Here is a 21,079-nt window from a genome sequence, read left to right as displayed (position 1 = left end):
ATAGTGCATCCAGATCAGCTTGCATTTTAAGACAATCTTGTTGGGAGCTTATTTCCATTAGAATTTTAAGGTCATCTGCAAACAGTAGACATTTACTATTCTTAACATAGTTTTGGATGTCATTTATTAGTATTAGAAACAACAGCGGTCCGAGGTTAGACCCTTGTGGAATTCCAGATTTCGCTGAGAATTTTTTTGAATTATGTCCATTTACCGAAACAAATTGTTTTCTGGATTTTAAATATGATGAGAAAAAGTTTAGTGTTGGTAGGTCGAAGCCTAGTTTAAACATTTTCCTCATTGTTATTTTGAATAGCCCGCTATTTCGGTAGATGTTACTTTTACTTCAGTTTTTGAAATTTGACAAGTAGAAACTACGTCATTAATTAAAATGGAACGATACACGCTTCAAAAACGCATTGAAATTATTAAAATTCACTTGAGTGAATCAAATGCAAATCATCTTGAGTGATGAGCCCATTTCCACCTCTGTGGCTTCGTCAACAAGCAAAATTGTCGCATCTGGGGCCCGGAAAACCCAAGAGTTATTATTGAAAAGCTTTTCTTTCCTCAACGTATGACTGTTTGGTGCGGTTTATGGTCCGGCGGAGTCATTGGACCTTATTTTTTTGGAAAATGAGGCTGGAGCAATAGTTACGGTGAATGGATTGCGCTATTGAGAGATGATAAATGATTTTTTATGGCCGGAATTCAATGGTATTAATCTGGACAGTGTAAACTTTCAACAAGACGGCGCTACGTGCCACACAAGCAACAAAACCATTGATCTTTTACGATTGAATATCAAAATAACACCTCTTATTGGAAAACCCTGTATAATTTTCTTGTGACAATTTTGAGTTTTTTAGCCACACTATTCGTACAAAAATGATCCTGTTAAAAAGTGAAATTATGCCAACTTCCTGATAAAATATTAGTCATTCAGAATATATAGAGGACTCATGTTATTTTTGTAAAAGATATCGTGACGGAACGTACCAATATCATTTTTCAATATCAATATCCGCATTTGTATGAACACGTGTTCCGCTGTCCCCATAAAACAATCGCTTTTGAGTGATACTTTGTAAACTCTTTCAATTAATTCGTTATAGGCCTGCAGTCCCATGTTTAACAAATAAATCTTCGTTACCAACATCACCAACCGGAGATCGCGGGTTCAAATCCCGGCGTGCGTATTTTTTTTATTATTTATATGATTTTATAATTTAAAATAATACTTAGGCCGGGTTGTTTAAAAAAAATTGAACAATTCTTCAAATTTCAAAGTTCATTTTCAAGTTATGTGAACGTTAAGTTGTGTTATTATTTCAGTTCGATGATGCAATTGGCCTACGATATTAAAATAACAGAACTTGAATATGACTATATACTTTCATAGAACTTCCGAATTACATGTAAAATTTGATGAATGAATTTTTCGCAGAGGCGAAACATATCATTATTGTATCGGAACTTGACTGTCTTACCGGTACAGGCCTTATTATGGCACAAAATATTGATTCAGCATATATCTGACTCTGAATATAAGAGGAAAGTCGAACATGAACATAATACTAGGTTCACAAAAAATGAAGGAATGCTTGTACCAAAACATAACAATAAATACGGACAGCGAATCCTGGAATACAACGTGCCCAAAATATTCAACATGTTATCAAGCAATATAACAAAATGCGAATTACCTCAGAGTTTCAGATATATGCTGAAACATGGCTACTAAGCAGAGATACTCTGTATTAGTAATACTTTTGATTTGGCAGTGGTTGGTGATAAATATGATGTATAAGTTGTATTGTAATAAGTAATAATATTATGAAAATATGTTATATTGTAATTGAACATGAACATCCTGTTGACAAACTGCTTTATTGCGGTTTAATGGGATAGTACTTTTTTTTTTTTTATGTGACACCTCACAAGAGCGTCCCTGCCTGTGCAGTGTACAGACAGCTGAACTATGTCACCACCCGGTTGGGCGGCGTTGTGAGGCGGAATAAGGTAGGGGCTGTAGGAAGGGATTTGTTAATGCGGGCCTTGAAGAGGCTCGGATTATAGGAGGGAGGAAAAACAGATGCCGGTAGCTCGTTCCACATACGAGCAGACTTACACAAAAACGAGTCGTAAAAACGGCCCGTTCTCATGAAGCCAACGTCAACCGTGAACGGGTGTTCAGTTCGTGTCCGTCGAGTTTCACGCACGTGCACCGGTGCATCAGGAATCAATGCTGCTAGCTCTTAGGAGCAGGCTCCATTGAAATACCTGTAGAACAGACACAGCATGCCTACATTGCGTCTATGCATTAGAGAAGGCAATCGGTCTGTTAACAACGGATTGTCAATCAGACGGATCGCTCTCCTTTGCACAGATTCAAGCAGGTTTTTCAAGTATTTTAGGGCACCAGCCCAAAGGTGGCTCCCAAATTCAATAGTTGGGCGGACTTGAGACTTGTACAGGGTCAGCAGCTGGTCACTGTTGAAGAATCTCCTAGCCCTGTACAAGACGCCCAACTTTTTAACAGCCTGATTTACTCGGGCTTCTATGGAAGAAGTAATGTAAACTTTGAAGAACAATAAAAAAATAAAATAAAATGAATTGTTCAAATGTCGTGTCGCTCTGGTGTGAGACCACTATTCAGAATAGAAACGTTGCTTGAAATGGCTGCAGCAGTGTTTGATGACCAGATCTGAATAGCCAGGTACTCCCTCACCTTCCTCTTCTTCGTCTCCTTTCCCTACCCACTTCAGCCACACAACATACCCCAGTTGGGGATACCATAGTCTCACTGACTCCAGAGAGTTAGGACTCTTGTTCGGTATTCACAAACGATAAACGAGTAATTTGACCAGATTTTTGATAAATTAACAGTATTTCATATCAGTTAATTTTCTCCGTGTATGAGTATCGCAAATGTCCCTTTAACATTATTACTTAATTTCACGCAATTTAACCTTTTGGTTTATTTAATAAATTAAACCTTATGCGCATTAAAATCCATTCGAAGGTGAAATACTCGTCAAAATATATTATTTTAATTTGATGTTACAAAATTGTTTGAAATAATCTCACTTACTCTCTTACAGGAAACATTTTCAAAATTATTGAATCAAAGTATAACTATGTCCTGAATAATGGTAAAATAAAAGTGCAAATTCAACTACGTTGCGATTACAAACTTTTTAGCCTTGTAATATTCCTAACTCTAACATATTTGTGTTTTTAATCATTAAATTTTAATTTCTTTTTGTATTTTTATTGAACCACGTCTCGATTGCTTCCAACCGTTTGGAGCTAGTGAGACTATGGCATCCCCAATCGGGGTAGATTGTGAGGTTTAAGATAGTGGGAAGAGGAATAAGATGGGGAAGTACCCGGCTATTCAGATCTGGTTACCAAACATTGCCAAAACCATTATATGCAACGTTTCGATTCTGAATGGTGAGCATACATCAGGGTGTTACTGAGATTATCTTCCACTCCGGAGCGTGTCACAAATCAATCAATTAAAATTTACTTGCGCACGCCGGGATGTAAACTCCGGTTTGTTAGTCGAGAATCTTTCCGCTCGACCGTGAAAGCCATCAATAATAATAGTTTTGTTAAAAAAATTACAAATTCCAGTGTGAATTAAAAACAAGGTTTACTATCAAAAACATATTTTCATATTCTCCAACACTACCTTTGATACTGCTGGTCCCGACTATTTTATTATAAACTAGCCCAGATAGGTAAAAAAACGGTAGAGTCTGAATTCTTAAAAAAATCAATTAAAATTTTGAAAATGAAAGTTAAAATAATTTTTCGTTGAAATATGATCTTATAATAAGTGCTTTTAACCTGTCTGAATTCTTCACCCAGTCAGTTCCACTTTTGAAAATGGCCCTTAAATTCCAAATAAATCCCAGTTCATTCAACCAGAATTACAATCACGGACGCACAACCAAAAACAGTTTTATGATTATAAAATATTTTTGATTGGAGATTTCCAACAGCAGACCAATGTTTTCATCCTTGGTCCGACCAACTGGGAACAAATTCTCCGAGGGTTTTGTACTACGACACGTTCGAAACGGTGTACTCCTTTATGCCTCAGGCTCTGTGTAGGAGCTATTTCATCCCTTCATTCGCAAGTACAGTTGTTATCCCCTCGAGGGAGTCAGGCAAATAATCTTGTTTTGCAACATGTTAAGTAATAAAACTTCTCGTTGGTAAGAGAAATGCTTCATATTTTCTAATGTGAAAATTAAATTTTCCGAGCTAAATCGAAAATTAATTGCATGAAAATGATTTCACAATAATACAAAATAAAATGATTTCACATTTGAAATAACAATTAGCTTTTTGATTAACATGTCTATGTTTAATTATCATGGATGGGATGATCTGTAGGTAGATTTTTGGTTTGGGTTCAATTATTCTAATAAAAAAGTGTCGACTTACCCATTTTTCAAAAAATTTAGTTAACAGCTTCTGGAAAAATATTTTAATTTAATTAAGCAGATAGAAATACGTCGGAAAATGTCATTATTATGTGTGTTAAAAGCAAGAACGCCAATTTATTTTGTGCACTTAATTTAAATCGATATTCCAAATGCTTCTTGGAAACTCAAACAGGCAAGAAGAAAATACTGAAATCTGAAAGACTCAGTATATGGAAATGTAATTACCCTGGTCATACGATGGAATATGTAGATGAACAGTCGTTTATTCAGTCATGTAAACGCTGGTGTAGTAAAATGTACCCAACATAATAGGGGATGTACATTCATGCGCATATACGAAAACACGTTGATTATCGATACGTTTTCATGTATGATGTTAAACATTTGCTTATGGAAGATTGAACAAGTTATTTTCATAGCAAATAAATTTCACGTTCGTTTTCGAATGTCAGATTGTTAGAATTTCAAAGATCTACAAGTTGGTGAACACACTGATTTGAAACCAACATACTTAATACTAACTTCGTCTGTGTATGATCTTGATCAAAATACAAAAATTACAACATGTTATGCTCGCATTATGATGAAATATCATAACACATTATATGATATCTCGGGTATCGAATATTACTACTTATCACAGCCTTGCAAAAAACGACCACACGGAGTGAAAACTATCATCAGGAATAATCTATCAAACCGCGTGCGATTAATAGCTTTGATTGAAAAGATATTGAAGCCACGGAACAGATTTTTCATCTCCATATAGTAATAATATTGATGTATTTTTTCCAGGATGTGGATTGTTTAGTGCTTTACCACACATATTATATTTGATAATATGTACCTTATAGAGTATGGTATTGTATACGAATAAAATAAATAGAACGAATAAAATAAATATTTATGTCGAGTGTGGTCCCGGGTAAGCTCGGGCCCACCGAGTTGCACTTGTCCATTATACGCATCTTGGCTCCAATGACAATTCTGTTTCTTCGGTTTGACTGATTCCCACGGGCTATACAATTTGTATGACACCTTGCACAAGCTAACAAATTAGAAATTGTCCCACTCTTCCCCATCAAACCATAATAAGAATGACTCCGAGACGAAAATTATTAAAATATTAATAATTATGAAAAATATTCGGTGGCATCTAGGAATTGAACCCATGACCTCAACCTTGCCTGGAATTTGCTCTACTACTGAGCTAATTCCGCTCCATCTCCTTCGGTCTAACATAGTCTTCATTTTAATTGGTATTTGATTAATGTATTATTGCAAGACTCTCCCGAACTAAACGCAATCCAGACAGTGTTTGGATTAATTTGTCAATTTTTAATTGAATTCGCGAAACTTTTCTATAAACAAAACTTGAATTAGGTCTTACTCATTAAGTTATTTAAAAAAATATAATCTGTTCGGTATATTTTTTCAGTAAGTTCCCAACAAACCTAATAAATCTCAAAGAATATCTTAGTAACGTATTAATTTATTTCTAGTCTCTCTTCCCCGTCGTCCCTGGAGCCATGGAGGAAGGAAGGTGACTCTGAAGAAAGGAACATGAAAGCCAAGAAGGCCTACACTGCCATGCTGACCGTCACCACCAGGACCCCGGACGATGATGAATACCTGCAGTTTTCTGCGAAGGTAAGAGTCATCAATACTTACTAATAAAAAGTTAACTGTTTTTTCTTTTCAAAAATTAACATTACATTTCAAACATTAATTAATATCCGTTGAAATATGTTAGGTATACGCGTACCGTGTTTTAATAGCGGAATTAATAATTATAACGCCTCTAATTGTATAGCTATATGCCAAATTAGACTTGTGTAAAACATGATAACTGTAATAATAAGAAAAATGTAACATTTCTGTTTTAAGATACTGACAATTCGTGGTGTAATTCCATTAGAATGACCTATTGAAACAGTTTAACAGTTGTTTCTTATTATTTTATTTTTTTACCGTCACCGGTTTCAACATATTGTAGCCATCTTCAGACTGGTGATATTATTCCTTAAAAATGGTTAAATACATAACATGGTATTTTGCACAAAAAAGATGCTATATAAATCATCCAAATATCATTATACCGAGATTTTTTTCGTTTATTTATCTCGCCGGATAAATAAACGTTTGTCATATATCTTAATTCAATCAAAACATTGAAATTCACTTTGGCCTGGGGCCAAATTGAGTTTACGGATGAAATTCAATTTCAGATAACCGTGTATATAATTGAATATCAAATATCAATTATAGTGAAAAAGTAAGAAAAACCTTCGGGTTTTGGAAGCGAGGAATATTATTTAAATTCAGGAGTCTCATAAAATCTGTCCGAAATTGGGTTTGAACATCTGTTTTGCCTAGGGTAATAAAACGGTCCGCTGATTTTCCAGCATTTATTAAAATCTCTGGTTCGTGAAGTTTAACTTAATTCGTAATGATTTTTTAAAGCATTCAGAGCGTAAAAATAATTTGTGCGTAAGTTGGCATTATATTTGCTGAGGTTAAACTTGACGCTCGTTATATTATACGTGTTTCATGGCGTTAATTAATTTATTTTAGTAAAATACACTTTTTGCAAAGTATTGTTTTACAATATTAAGACAAACTAATTGTTTGCGCGAGTATACACGCAATATGAATATAAATAAATAACTTTGTTCGTTTAAAAACTCAATTCTTTCGGGAAAGGCATACAAATGCAATACTGGATTGAATAATCGACACAATCGAAACGCGTATTCGAATGCAACATTGTGTCAATTTCAAAGCAATCGGTGAAGAACTTTTGGAGATTTTGAACAATCGAGCATTAAATTTTTTATTTATATAGATAAAATAAGATATACGGGTCTAAGTTCTTCCCTCATTTCTCGGTAAATACATTAAATGGAAGTGCATTGTAAAATATTAAGGAGTTGTTGAATGATTATGGAATAAAACTTCACGACAATTTTTTCCTTTGAACAAACGTGTTTCAAACACAAAAATACTTAAAATATTTGTTATTTTCATCTTTGAGCGATACTGAAATTTAACCAAATCGTTGAAACGTGTTAAAATCACCGTTTTCGTTGATACGAAGTACTTTAGCACATGAAACTTATAACACGTGTTAAATCCCCTTCCGCTTAAATTAACGCATCGTGTGAAGTTATTTTCTTGGTAAACAAAATTGCAACATAATGAAGCTTCGGTAATTTTGTTTGAAAATAAAGTGAGTTTTCATCCGGCTGTTCCAATAAATTTCTTCCAGTCCCACCTACCTTAATACAGTTTTTTCAAAATTTGAATAATATCTAAAGTTCAGAATTATAATATATTTTTTTAATGCACGGATTTTTTTCGTTTTTTATATTTCTTATGCATTAGCTTATTTGTTCCGCTTAAACAAAATAATTCACAATTGAGATACTCCAAACTGATATATGTAGGTTTTTTGGATTAAGAAAAATATTTTTATCTCCGTGAATAGGTCATTATTATTTATTATAAAGGAATCAAGGAATAATGAATGAAGGAGGACTCCATTACTTCTTTTTTATCTTTTATAATTCAATTGTGTTTTTTCTTCTCTGAATATATTAAATCCGTATTATTCTTAAAAGATTATGTCTGGAATCTCGTAACTTCGGCAACTCCGTGTGGAGCAAATTAATTTTAAGGGTGGATTTTTCAAAGCTTATCGCGGTGAGGAGAGATTGTCAAATTAAATTCGTTTCGCAGAGTCTCTGGGATTATTTTGACCTATGGGCTAAGGGAAACTTTCAGGCTTAGTGAATTTGGGCGATTTTATTTTGACGATGTCAAAAAGGCAAACATTAATAAAATCCAATGTGTTATGTATTTCGGCTGTCTTTCAAATATTTTAAAATTAAATTTAAAAAAATTTAACATCCTATTTAATAAAACTTTTGAATGCTTCTTTTTCATTGAATTATCAAAATATTACACTGATTATAATTTATATAAAGGCTTCAAGCAAAGTGTGATTTAAAAGGTTTATACGTTCTTCTGTTTTGTAAAAATTTCCATGAAATGCAAATATAGTTTTAGTTAATATATATATTTTTTTAAATATCGTATTTTTTGTGGACTGTCTTAAACAATACATATTTAAGAATGTTCCGTATTGGTTAAAAAGGGTTTCCGGGGGGAAAGTGCACTAAAGTGCTTCGGGATGATTATGGTTGATGTAAAAAATATAAATAACTTTTTTTAAATTCCAAATCTATTTTCCCATTCAAACAATTCAACTGTTTTTAACCTTAAACTACCTTAAAACGTTGGAATTTCTAAAACAGTTAATATAATTTTCTACTTCTAGGATCATGAAAAATCACCCCCCGAAGTAAGTGCACTTTACCCCCGGACACCCTGTATATTTAGTTAGTATACAGTCGAAAGTGGTGTGTAATGGTTTTGAGTTTGTTATATTTCAAATTTTTATTCCCACGATCAACCAGTATCTTCAATAACACCCTCAAAATCACACTTTAAAACAACATTCTATTTTGAAATTATTGAACACATGTCGTGTACTTGTATTAGTAACATATATTAGAACATAATTTTTTTCAGCCGTATTTACAACCGTTCTATTTTCCACGCATTGCGTAACTGCCTTCGCTATTTAAGGTAACGTTTTAATTAAATTCTTCTGTGTCTGATTAATATCCAATTGTCAATCACCACATAGTGAAAATGGCATAGAAAACCTGTAATTATATTGAGTAGCGAACAAAATATACACCGGTCAATATTACGTAAATCTAAATAGTTAATGTTGAATTCACGATTACTTGGATGACCCTAAAACCCGATAATTTATATTTGAAATACATTGAGTACTTAAAGGATTCGTAAAATGGGTAAATTCCTCTGTAAAAATAAGACAGCAAGGCTCTTATCGAATTAAATAAACCAATCTTACTTAGCAGTGTAATTTGTTTCATCAATCCATGGAATAAGAACATACAAGATTTTCTTTTGCCACAAAAAATGACCAAAATTACCAAGTATTTCTCGCAATAAAAAATAGCTGTTTTTGCTTCTCAAATTTACCTAAAAATATTTATTATAGTGTAAGTTCCAATATAACGCTTTCCGAATGTCAGACCTAAAAGCTTTGAAAAGACGTTCACGCAATACATGATTGATAAAAATATTCATATTTCAGAACAACATCCTTTAGAATAGTTTAAAACCGTAATTGAAAGCTAGCCGGTAGGATTTAATTCTAGGAAACTTTTTAATTTTGTTTTTTTCTGAAAGTTAATCTTCTAAGTTTGAGCATTTTCACAGCCCCGTGACATCTTCAAGTGCAAAACTTTATAAAACCTCTTGCAATTTAAATGGCGTGAATAAGTATTTTATGGGTAGCTTTTACATGAATTTTGAGTTAAAATCTTGCTTTGCCAAGCGCTTTTGGCAAAAGATAGTCACTTTTATTAGATGCTACCCGAACCCGAAATTGCTCGGGGACTTATGAATGGCTTGGGGTAAAGTTTTGAGGTTATGAATTCTAGTGTACATCTTATCTTGGTGCATTTCAAAAACGGAAATACTATAACTGTATTATAATAAGTATTTGTTTTACTTCATTGTGCCATGTCTTTCTTGGGGGTCCTTAATTTCTTCAACCATTCATTCTGTGGCGGCTTCTAATTCCATATCTATAGTCACATATATATATGGTTCCCAATGCATAACAATGTGTCGGATAGTACCTACCTGCTTACAGCGGATCTCGCCGAAGTACCTACGCTAGTACTTTGCGTGAGTTTGGATTCGGCGGCGTTCACCAAAAGTATCTAGTCTATCGCTTAGACATTATTACAACACCGCCGAACAATCTGGATTATGTGAAGGTTCGTCAATTTACCGGTAGTTTCTCGAACCTTCCATCGCCGTCAGCCGTGTTATTTAAAGCGACCCGGCATGGACCAGTACACAGTACAGTACCAGCAACCTTGACACCGATACCGAGTTAATTGCCTACGTTCCGCCCGTGAAATTATATCTCAAACTTTCCTTAGTAAAACGTTCTGCTTGTGTTTCTAAGTTTATTTTTGGATGTATTATAATAAACCGCTCCAACCAAATTGAGGCGTAATTAATTAATATTTAAGAACGAGAACTATAACGACAATTCCATGTCAAACATAATCCTCACACCTCTTTCTTCGTTCATCACGTAAGCCTCATTTTACCACATATATTTAATTGATTTGTGTCTTTTCTACCATTCATTTCATGTAAAATCATGAAATCCATATTTTTACCGTTAAAAACTAATCCAATATAATTCGATTCCGTATAACATTCCAGTACCAAAATAAGTGTTAACTCTTCTTTGGGCGTCTAGGACTTTTTCTACCATTCGATCGGTGTCTAATTCCTAATTAAAACCAATTTCTGAACATTTCTGGCACTAATGAGAACAAACTCTGAAATTATTAGCAAAATCCGTCCATTTTTGAATTTAAAGGGAACAAACAAAGAAACTATATATAATTTATATATATATATATATATATTGAAGATTATAAACCTCTTCGTAATATTAAATAATTGGATTTTTCATATTTTCATTGAGAATTGTTCATAATTTTTTCGTCAATATTTAAAAATTAGAAAAGTATAATATTTTCTTCAGGCGACTTCTTCTCGTGTTTTATATTTCAAGGCATAAAAAGCCCACAATCTTGCTTCCTCGTCCTGACTCGTAATTGAAATTGAAATATTCTCTTTAAACTGTAGATTCACAATTGAAATACAAAATGAATTCTTCAAGCATCACTTTGGAATCTGGACAGCTCTTTAATTTGAAGGCTAAACGATGAATTTTTCCACGTTGAGACGACGTTCTTAACTTATAATAAACGACCCGTTTATCCGCTGAGGAAAACAGGCTTTAAATTAATATTGTTAAATCTCGTTTGGTGAAATGGGAGAAAATGTTGACACCTTACTTGAACGGCGTAATTTGGTGAAATGTTTGTCTGGTGTTATAGTACCTATATATCTCTTTGGGACGTCTACCCTACATCGTCTGCGCTCTGTTGAAAAATTAACGTAGGTACTGGGACTTTTAGGTTCAATATATCATTTTTTACTGAAGTTAGCTTAATTATAATAATTTAATTATTTGTTAACTTTTTTGTGCTAAAACTCGTTTACAAGTTGGTCCCAATATCTCAGAACAGATTTTTCGAGATGTCTGTCGTTTTGTGGTAACCAAAATGCATTATTTTTTTTGAAAATAATTGTTCCTCCTTGTTCTAGAAAAAAATCGCTGAACCTTAATGGCGGGTATATAATTGCGAGCCAAACCACGAATTTTGGGAAAAGGACCAGCCAACGTATTCGTGGTACGGTTCGTGGTTCGGCTTGCAAATGTATACGTGGCGTAAAATACGGTCTGTTGTTTAATCTTTGAATGGGGTTGAAGATAAAACATCAATCTAAATGCTCCAAGCTCTATGTTGACCATTAATAACTATTTTTATGTTGTCCGGGTTCTAAGATTTACCATGTTTATGATTTCGATTTTTTAATCAAATAATAAGTTGTATAATATATAATATAAAATAGTAATTTTCTGCCATAAATGAATGACTGATTTATTTATAGTAGAAAGGATAAAAGATATAACTTAGAAGTACTTCCACCCTTTTTTCTCATTTAAAACATAGTTTTTTGTTATAGGTCAAAGATCTCGCTTCCTCTAAATACAACTACACGTTCGGCAATGAGAGCGTGACGGCCTTCGTGACTGCGTTCTATGACGCAGTGATCTTGTATGCCTTAGCTCTCAACGAAACCTTGAAGAGTCATGAGGGGAACGTCAACGTCAGCCTGGACAGCAGCGAAATCATAAGCAGGATGTGGGGACGTACTTTCAAAGGTTAGTTAATATTTTAAGGATTTGTTGCGCAGAACTTATATTATGACACCTGAAGAATTTATACAAAAAGCTACACAACATTGGCAGTACACTACAATCTTGACCAACAATCTGAAAATCTTGATGAAAAGACCTTGAAGGGAAAAAGTTGCTTGTTTTTCAAAGCCTTTAAACCCATTTTTCCTAATTTATTTATTTTATAATTTGTCAATGTGAAATCGCACTAACGTCCCAACTGCTTCCAATCGTCTGGAGTCAATGATACTATAGCACCCTCAATTGGGGTATGTTGTGATGCTGAAGGTAGTGGGGAGGGGAAGGAGATGGGGAAGAGGAGAAACACCTGGCCAGTAAGATGTGATCAACAAACACGGCCAAAGTCATTTCAAGCAATGTTTCAATTCTGAATGGTGGTACTAGGTACACCAGGAGAATGCTGAGAGTATCTTCCACTCTGAAACATGCCGTAAATATAGTATGTATCATTTTAAAGAGTAAATTGTGAATTAATCAAATAAACATTACTTGTGCACCCCGGTATTTAACACCCCCCAACTTCAGCTTGCTAGTCGAGAGCTTTATCCCTAGACAAAGGAGGCCGTCGTGTTTTCTTTTCAATCTGTAGTTGTGTACTATGGATGGTTTGAAAAAACTTAACCTTTTTTCCTACGCGCACTCAGGTATAAGGGAGTGACTTCACGTCCCTTTAAGAGTAGGTGACTGTAAATGGTTTTCAATGGGTTTGTTTGGTCAAAAAGGGTTTATACATTAGAAAAAACTACGTCGACTTAATCCAAGATTACAAATGCTATTCAGTTTTCTGCAGTCGGGACTATTTACGGGAGATTGGTGGAGTGAATATTCCTAGTGTTAAATAATTTGATGTTTTTTTTTGCGGATTTGAGTTTTTTGATTTTTTCTCACAGAATTTGAACAAATATTTTACCACATTCATTCTTCAAACATTATAACTCGATACTTGTTCACGTACGTGAATTGACTAGCAAAAAACATCACATCAACTCAATATTATTAGTTAAATAATGTAGGTTACTATATTTTAATAATTTACTCGAAAAGAAATTGTAAAATATTTTACTGAACCAATGTCCTTAAATATAAAAACAAATCATTTTTTTTAATTTTTATAATTAGAATTAAATAACTTAAATACCACTATATTTGAGTATTACAAATAAAAAAAACCGGAGAGAGAAAGAGAGAGAGCGAGAGTTGGAGGTGCAATTGGTTAAAAAATAAGGGTTAAAAGTGGGGTTGGAAAAGAGAACTTCTTTAAAATTAGGCGATTTTATAAATCTAACTGTTAATAATTTATTTTTATTTTTTGAATAACTTACTGAGTAAAATTTATAAGTCCAATATTAAATTATTGAAGCTAATATTAACGATTTTTAAACGAAAATTTAAAACAGAAAAATCTGAAAAAAATACAGTTGCATCTAGTACTTGAAGACAGAACCTTTGTCTTGTCGGGGCGAGAGCACCATCCCGGCTAGGCGAAGGTATCTTTTTCCGATTTTTAAATTTTAAAATTAGCGCGTCAAGATTGCTTATCATATTATTATCTTCAACAATTAATCAATGTTTATTTTATAAATTTGTTTTACAAATTTTTGGGAATTTATGTATTTTAAGAATTTATATAAATAAGATAGTAAAACCGCTGATCTGAGAGGATCACGTTTGTTATTCACGGTTGTGATCAAAAATTAAAAACTGGACCGTTTGTTGACGGCTGGCACCAACGTTGCCCGGCATGACGTCAACGCCGCCATTTTAACGAATAAAAGCGAACATGTTGTTTTGGCGGCAAAGGGAAATTTTTTAATGGTTTTTGAAAATTTATTCGTCAACATAAAAATAAATTTAGTATCGAGAATAAAAAAAAAACATTGTAAGTACCATAGTCTCTATAAGCAATTGTTTTATTATTTGTATTATTAAATATTAATATGACTAGAATTTTATAAATTATGATAAAAAGTAGTCACAAAGCAGTTTGTCTGCAGGTTTTTTTTCTTTAATTTAATAAAATGTAAATTTAATTTTACGACAATGTCTACCCACGGTCTGGTTTTGGTATATTCTTCTGATTGTAGCTGATTCCTATATCACGTTTCCAGTATTCCTCCACTGGATTATCACTTTGGGTAAATTTTGTAGATAGGTATCTCAAATTTAAGCAGACTTGGGCAAATTCATTTTTATAAATCATTTTTGAATAACACTGGTTCAGTTTGGTAAATTTTGTATCCCGAATTTTAAAACAAACAATTAATTACAGTGTGACTAAACATTTCATAACTATCGTAGATAACACAGCATCCATCATCTCTTATGTCTCACTGTATGAATACAAACGACTGAGAACCCATGATTGGTGAATTCGTAATCATTATTATTTGTTACCTCATCTACTCAGCTCGAGGTTTTAATATCAGTGGGACTGAAATTAGACAGGAAACTGGGCGACACTGAAAAATTATTCAGATATTCTATTTAAATACAATAATCCATATGTCATATTTACTTGTAGCAGCGGTGGTTTTCTCTAAGGAGCGTGTGTGCAGTGAAGCTCCAAACAGTAGTAAAGACGAATAAGAAAAGCATTTAAACTCTACTCATAAATTCGACCGATGTGAAAATCCGTTCATAGGAGCGGAATCCAGAACGCACCTATATAGACAGATTATTCCCATAAAATATATTTAATACGAAAACTATTGTGTCTTGTAGAGTAGGAGGTAGGTACGTACATCTTGAGCCAAAATATTTGTATTTTGACGCGGCGCACGACCACAAGCTTTAATAAAATTCGACTGATATTATATGTATTTGTATATAAAAATAAATTATTATTAATTTTTTTTTAAATATATATATAGAAAAAATGAAAATTATGCTCCTAATATACTGTGTGGGGTTAATGTAAAAGAATTAAGATTTCTGTGCCACGTGAATTTATTTTTACAAGAATGTAACACGTTTTCTTTGTCATGGATATAAATGTTTTTCCAATTTTCTCAATTAAAAAAAATATCTAGCAGTCACTGGACGCCTGTCAGATGTGAAATTGATTTATATTTAAGGAAGTGAAAATGAAAGTAAACAAGTTTTTTTGGTAGTAAAACAATTATTTTCTTATTATTGAAATATAGACTAAGAAATACACAATTAAAAATTCATCATCATTTAAAATGGATCCATTGCCGATTTTAGTTAGTATAAAACAAATAAACTGCACAAAATTGGCCGCCTGGGCGGAAAGAGCCGATGAGTTTCGAGACTGGCCAAATGAAGCGTCGCGTCGTTCCGTGCAATAGCGTCGTCCCGTCTAGCCACGAGTAAGAGTCACTTTTGCCGCCTAGTCGCACTAAAATGTTTCACGTTAAAAATGACTTTTTTTTGGTTGAAAACTACGTTTCTCTTACGAATACAATTTGTATTAGATATATGTAGGTTTGAATAATCCAGCAAATAGCCTTTGCTGAAAGTGAACAGACCAAGGAACGTTCCTGCATAATTCAGTAGCCTCATCTCCATTGCGATAACTTGATATCGTAGAAGACGAGGAGATAAGTTATGATGACTAGCTATTACCTATTCAACGTATTCATTCGTATTAATCTTGCAGGTATAACTGGAGACGTGACTATAGATAGCAATGGGGACCGGATCGCTTCCTACATTCTTCTTGATATGCATCCTGTTACTGGAAAATTTGAGGTAAGGAAATGAAAAATCATCAAACTACCTTCATATTATATTTGTAAGTAAATATTTTTTATGTTAATTTTGTATTATGACTAGGGGCAGACAATATAAAAATGATATTCCAATGGAGATCGGCGTGAGATAAGTGACCTATGCTTATTTTTCTAAACTGTATAATCAGAGCTATTCAGACTGTTGCGAACTTCTGAGTCTGGTCAATTTAAGAGTACTTAATCGACACACTAGGCATATTGACCTATGTCACTATGTTTACAAGCATATTATGTAACAAACAAATAGTTTAGCAAATTAAAATGCTAATGATATCGACATTTTTAATGTAACAACAAATTTGATGCTTAAAACAAATACGAATGATTTTTGGTCTAATGATTTCAGTTAATAATTGTAAACCACTAATAAAAAAAAATTGCCACTTTTTATGTATACAAATTGTTAACATTTTGAAGTACGATATTTCAATGTACGACTTTTCAATGTACGACATTGCAATGTAAAAGCTCCATGGGCTTATGAAGAGGAAATACATAGATTAGTTAAATGCATTTTACCCCCGGCCTCCTTACATAATCAAGTATTTGATTATTATTTATCGTATTTAGTTAACTTTAAATATATAGCAGATATTATTTCCTGAAGGAGAAAAAACTCTCCATTTCTGAGCTCTGACATTCTTGTGTGGGGAATTTTAAAGTGTGCGCAACTCTTTATATCTCGCAAAATCATACTGCCGATAAAAATATCGGCAGTAACAAAGCTCGGAAATATTGTTTTTTAATTTTTTTTTATTATCGTATGAATTATAGATTAAAACAAATTATTCAAAAATAATAAATGGTTGTATAACTCGAGTACCTATTAATAATGTTACTGCCTAGAATATGTTAGGTATAAAATTTCGCTTTTTAATAATATTAATGAAATTTTCATAATCCCACATTATTCACAAGCTGTTGATTTTCGAAAACAAGTCTCGTTTGAAACCGGTCCATAAACGTTTAATTTCTTAAAGTAATTTGAATTAGGTTGGTATATTTTTTTTATACTTTATTGTAAGGCCATAAATTTTACATTGGAGTTTTGGGTCTTTCTTCTGGGGGGAAAACCAAAAACACATAGAGCTTGCCTCGCTCGAAGGCAATTGAAATTCATAAAAATCCCATTAAATTATTAAAGATGACGGGGCTGAGCTCAATAGTTCGTGGTTTTACACAATTGACAGCTTAACATTAAATAAATAAAAGTTCTTAAATTATTATTTATTTACTGTTTATTTATTAAACAGTAATTTCAATAACATTTCACAACATTTACAGTTGAAATTAATCATATACCTACGAGTACATTAATTTGTTATAAATAAAAGTAGTCGTGTTAAAAAAAAAATATTCTAATCTTGAATTCATCAGGTTTGACTGAAAAATATCTTGAAAGAAGTTGGTTTAAAAACGTAGTCATGTTCCCCAGAGGCATGGGCATTGAGAGGTTGGACCTGCCTCTTGAAAAAATAAAAAAGCTTGTGCTGCCTAGTTCTGGTGAAGTCATCGGAGACGTAAAACGTAATACGCTCCAGAACATCAGGATTGCGAATGTGTTCGCTAAGCAGCTTATGTGCTACTACTACCATTTTAATTCTCTTAACGTCTAGACCTAGACAATCTAGTCTTGCATTCCAGTGAGAAAGTCAGAGGGATATAACAAAGGGTAGTACCCAAACTTTTCTATCTGAATGTATCGTATAAACTTTTTTTGCATCTGTTCTACCTCATTTGAGTGTATGGTATTTCTGGGCATGTATTACCAGTTCTTAAATGATTGAAGTTGGCGACACGGTATTACATCTACATACATGTTAACTTTACCACAAAAAATCAGTCAATACAAGGCCTCTAAGTAATAGTAATAAGGCCAAATGAGCCACAGTACTAGTTAATTAGATACATGAGAAGGTATTATTATAAGCCCTAGCTAGATAGAGGATTGCGAAAGAATCCATTAAAAAAAATCATTGCGCGTGCATTTGAGAAATTACGAATGAAAACGAAAGGTTCGGTAGCAAAATTCACGATTTCAATGTCTTCAAATCAGACCCATGTCCGTCGCGTTTTTAAGTGTTTCGATTTATAGCCTATCCAAGTTGTAACCACGATCTTTAGCAGTGTATTATCAGTCGAACATCTTCAAAGTTATCTTAACCTATCAATTCAGAAGTTCGAAAATATTTTCATCATCATTAATTTTTAAATTAATTGACTAAATTCAATTCAAGAACCAGCGTTTTCTTTTTAACGGCAACAGTAACGTGTTACAAATGTTTCCTGCTATCTGAAGTCAATGAGACTATGGCATACCCAATTTGGGTGTGCTGAGAGGCTTAAGGGAGAGTGGAGAAGAGAAAGGTTGGAAAGTACATATTTATTCATATCTGGTCACATTCAAAGCTGAAGTCACTTCTAGCTGTCTTTTTTCTTGATGGCGGTCATCGACCAGATTGATACTGAGAATATGTGCCACTTTGTACTTATAATTATGACATAAAACCGTGTCGTTTATTATATTTGAAAAAATAACTGTATACGTAAAAAAAAAAATTATTTAAAAAGGCTATCCGCGAGTTGCCTTTATTTTGTATTCACCTCGTTACAGTTTATTTTAAAGGATCAACCGACCTCTCGACTTTTAAAGGTAAGATAAAAGCTTAGGTTTCCCTGTTCACCAGAAAACAAGGCAACTACTTAACACTCCTCCTCATTGAGCAATTATCGCAGGAGTGGTTCCTAACAAAAGACCTCGACCCTCGAAACGAAACTGACAAAGCTTGGCAAGGAGATAATAGACACCAAGAAACGTAATTACAGGAAGCCTTTTATATCGGGAACATAAAACAGGCCAAAAGGACATTATTTTTGCCATATTGCTTCATGCTGTCTGTGGTTTTCTAACTGTTCTTTTAAAAATAAATAAATTTTATTTTTATGGTCTCTGATTAGCAGAGTAGTATTGAAAATTTATTAAAAAAAAATACGGACCTACGTCAATACTTCATAAAAAAGATTTTATAAATAAAAAAAATTTTAATATTGACGAATATTGAAATAGAAAAAGAGACGGCCACATCTGGGTTTTGAACACAGGTCTTTTTGTTATTTGTTTTTGGGGTATTATGCCGTGTTGCGCTAACTCCTTCTTTAGCCAACGTTTCGGACAGCATTGCAGTGTCCATCATCAGGGCAGATGTCTTATTTGAGGTTGTGTTAAAATGTGAGCTTAAGTATGAGGTTGTGATACCGTGTTGCCAGCTCCAACCCTCTGAGCTAACATTAACGTATCATTTTTTTTATTTAAAGTGGTTTTCTTCGTTTAGCTTTGGTGTATCCGTCAATTACCGGATACCAAGAACTATTAAGCTTAGCTCCATCGTCTCTATTGATAAATAAGACATCTGCCCTGATGATGGACACTGCAATGCTGTCCGAAACGTTGGCTAAAGAAGGAGTTAGCGCAACACGGCATAATACCCCAAAAACAAATAACAAAAATACTTTTGGCCGTGAAAATCTTAAATCATACAGGTCTTTTTCTTTGCTGGGGCGCTGTTCTATCAACTGCGTTGTATCATATTTCGAATAAGAACTACCAACATTTTCTGCAGTTTTCAAACCGCGCACTTTAATGACTCGAACTAAACTCAATCTAGATAGTGTTTCGTATAAACATTTACTATATTTATTTTAAATTTTAAATATATCAGGTTTTACTCATTAAAGTATCATAATAGAAATATATAACATAATAAAGGTATAAATAAAAATATCCCATAAAATATATTATGGGAAACTTTATAACGTAATGAATTTACGTTCGTTAATGCAACTCTAGAAAATATCTCAATAACAGAAAAAATTAACTTTAAAATTAAGTTAATAAAATTAGCACGCGTGATCCATTTGCCATAACAAATAATTTTGATATCCTAGTAAAAATTTTCAACACTGTTCTTATATTTCCAGGAGGAAATATACTGGTGGTATATCGAGTTGTTATCGAAACAAAGAAAAACACGTGCCTTCGCGTTCATATGAAATTATTTGGAACATAATATATAACATGTGCATTCTAAAACATTAGACTAATACAGCTGTGGTCATAATTTGAATGACGTTATTCTTTTATTACGTATTCAATTATATTATTATTAAAATTATGGATATTAATTGAATAATATTGAATACTTAAAAAAAACTTAACCCTTAAATGCATACTGTTGCAAAACTGCAACATACCGTTCAAACCACCTTTAACTCTTTGGTGTATAAATAATGCATGCCGTTTTAGAATTATCAAGTTCACGGTAATATATTTTATCGAGTGGCACCTTTTTTTTCTTTCGCGAATGTCAAATGTCACTTTTTCTTTAACAAAGTGAAGATTCTTGAAAATTGGTTGGAGGTTAGAATTACAGTTTAGTTTTGCTGTTATTATTTTGATTTTCTTAGGTAAGTAGATACAATAATACAATACTTATATGTAAAAACTCGTATTTTTCCGGTATACTTATTAGTTTTGAGAATTTTTTTTAGGTTTTTTTATTTTTTTTTCATACGTAAATTGTTCATATTAATTTTTATTAAATACATGGTGTTGTAAACCTGCAACAATTTTTTTTAATCAAATATCATTAAAAAATTACAAAAAAATAAAATTCTTTATATTTCCATGCATATGCATGTAAATATCTACAAAATATATTTTTTTCCAGAAAAATAAATAAATCATGCATTTAAGGGTTAAAAATTTAAATGTAGTTCTACTATTTAAACTTGACGATAAATAAACTACTTATTTTTTTCATTGTATTCTTTAACCAAATTGAAGTTTGAGAAGCGCTGGTCTTCAATGTTCTTAGGAATTTGATCTTATCGCAATGGCAAACACAACC

General features: G+C 32.9%; 1 protein-coding gene across 1 annotated transcript in view; it reads left to right on the top strand.

The window, feature by feature from the left end:
* Positions 1-21,079, top strand: part of LOC149417296 (atrial natriuretic peptide receptor 1-like) — a 513,733-nt gene that overhangs the window by 334,513 nt on the left and 158,141 nt on the right. Inside the window, exons 6-8 of the mRNA XM_089640190.1 lie at positions 5,966-6,113; positions 12,186-12,384; positions 16,040-16,131. Of these exons, the coding sequence (XP_089496316.1) occupies positions 5,966-6,113; positions 12,186-12,384; positions 16,040-16,131 (439 nt within the window). The remainder of the gene's footprint in view (positions 1-5,965; positions 6,114-12,185; positions 12,385-16,039; positions 16,132-21,079) is intronic.

Source organism: Hesperophylax consimilis, chromosome 15 (assembly GCF_061612785.1).
Source record: "Hesperophylax consimilis isolate HC1 chromosome 15, BYU_Hcon_1.0, whole genome shotgun sequence".
Classification (NCBI taxonomy): domain Eukaryota; kingdom Metazoa; phylum Arthropoda; class Insecta; order Trichoptera; family Limnephilidae; genus Hesperophylax; species Hesperophylax consimilis.
This window is presented reverse-complemented; position numbering and strand designations above follow the sequence as displayed.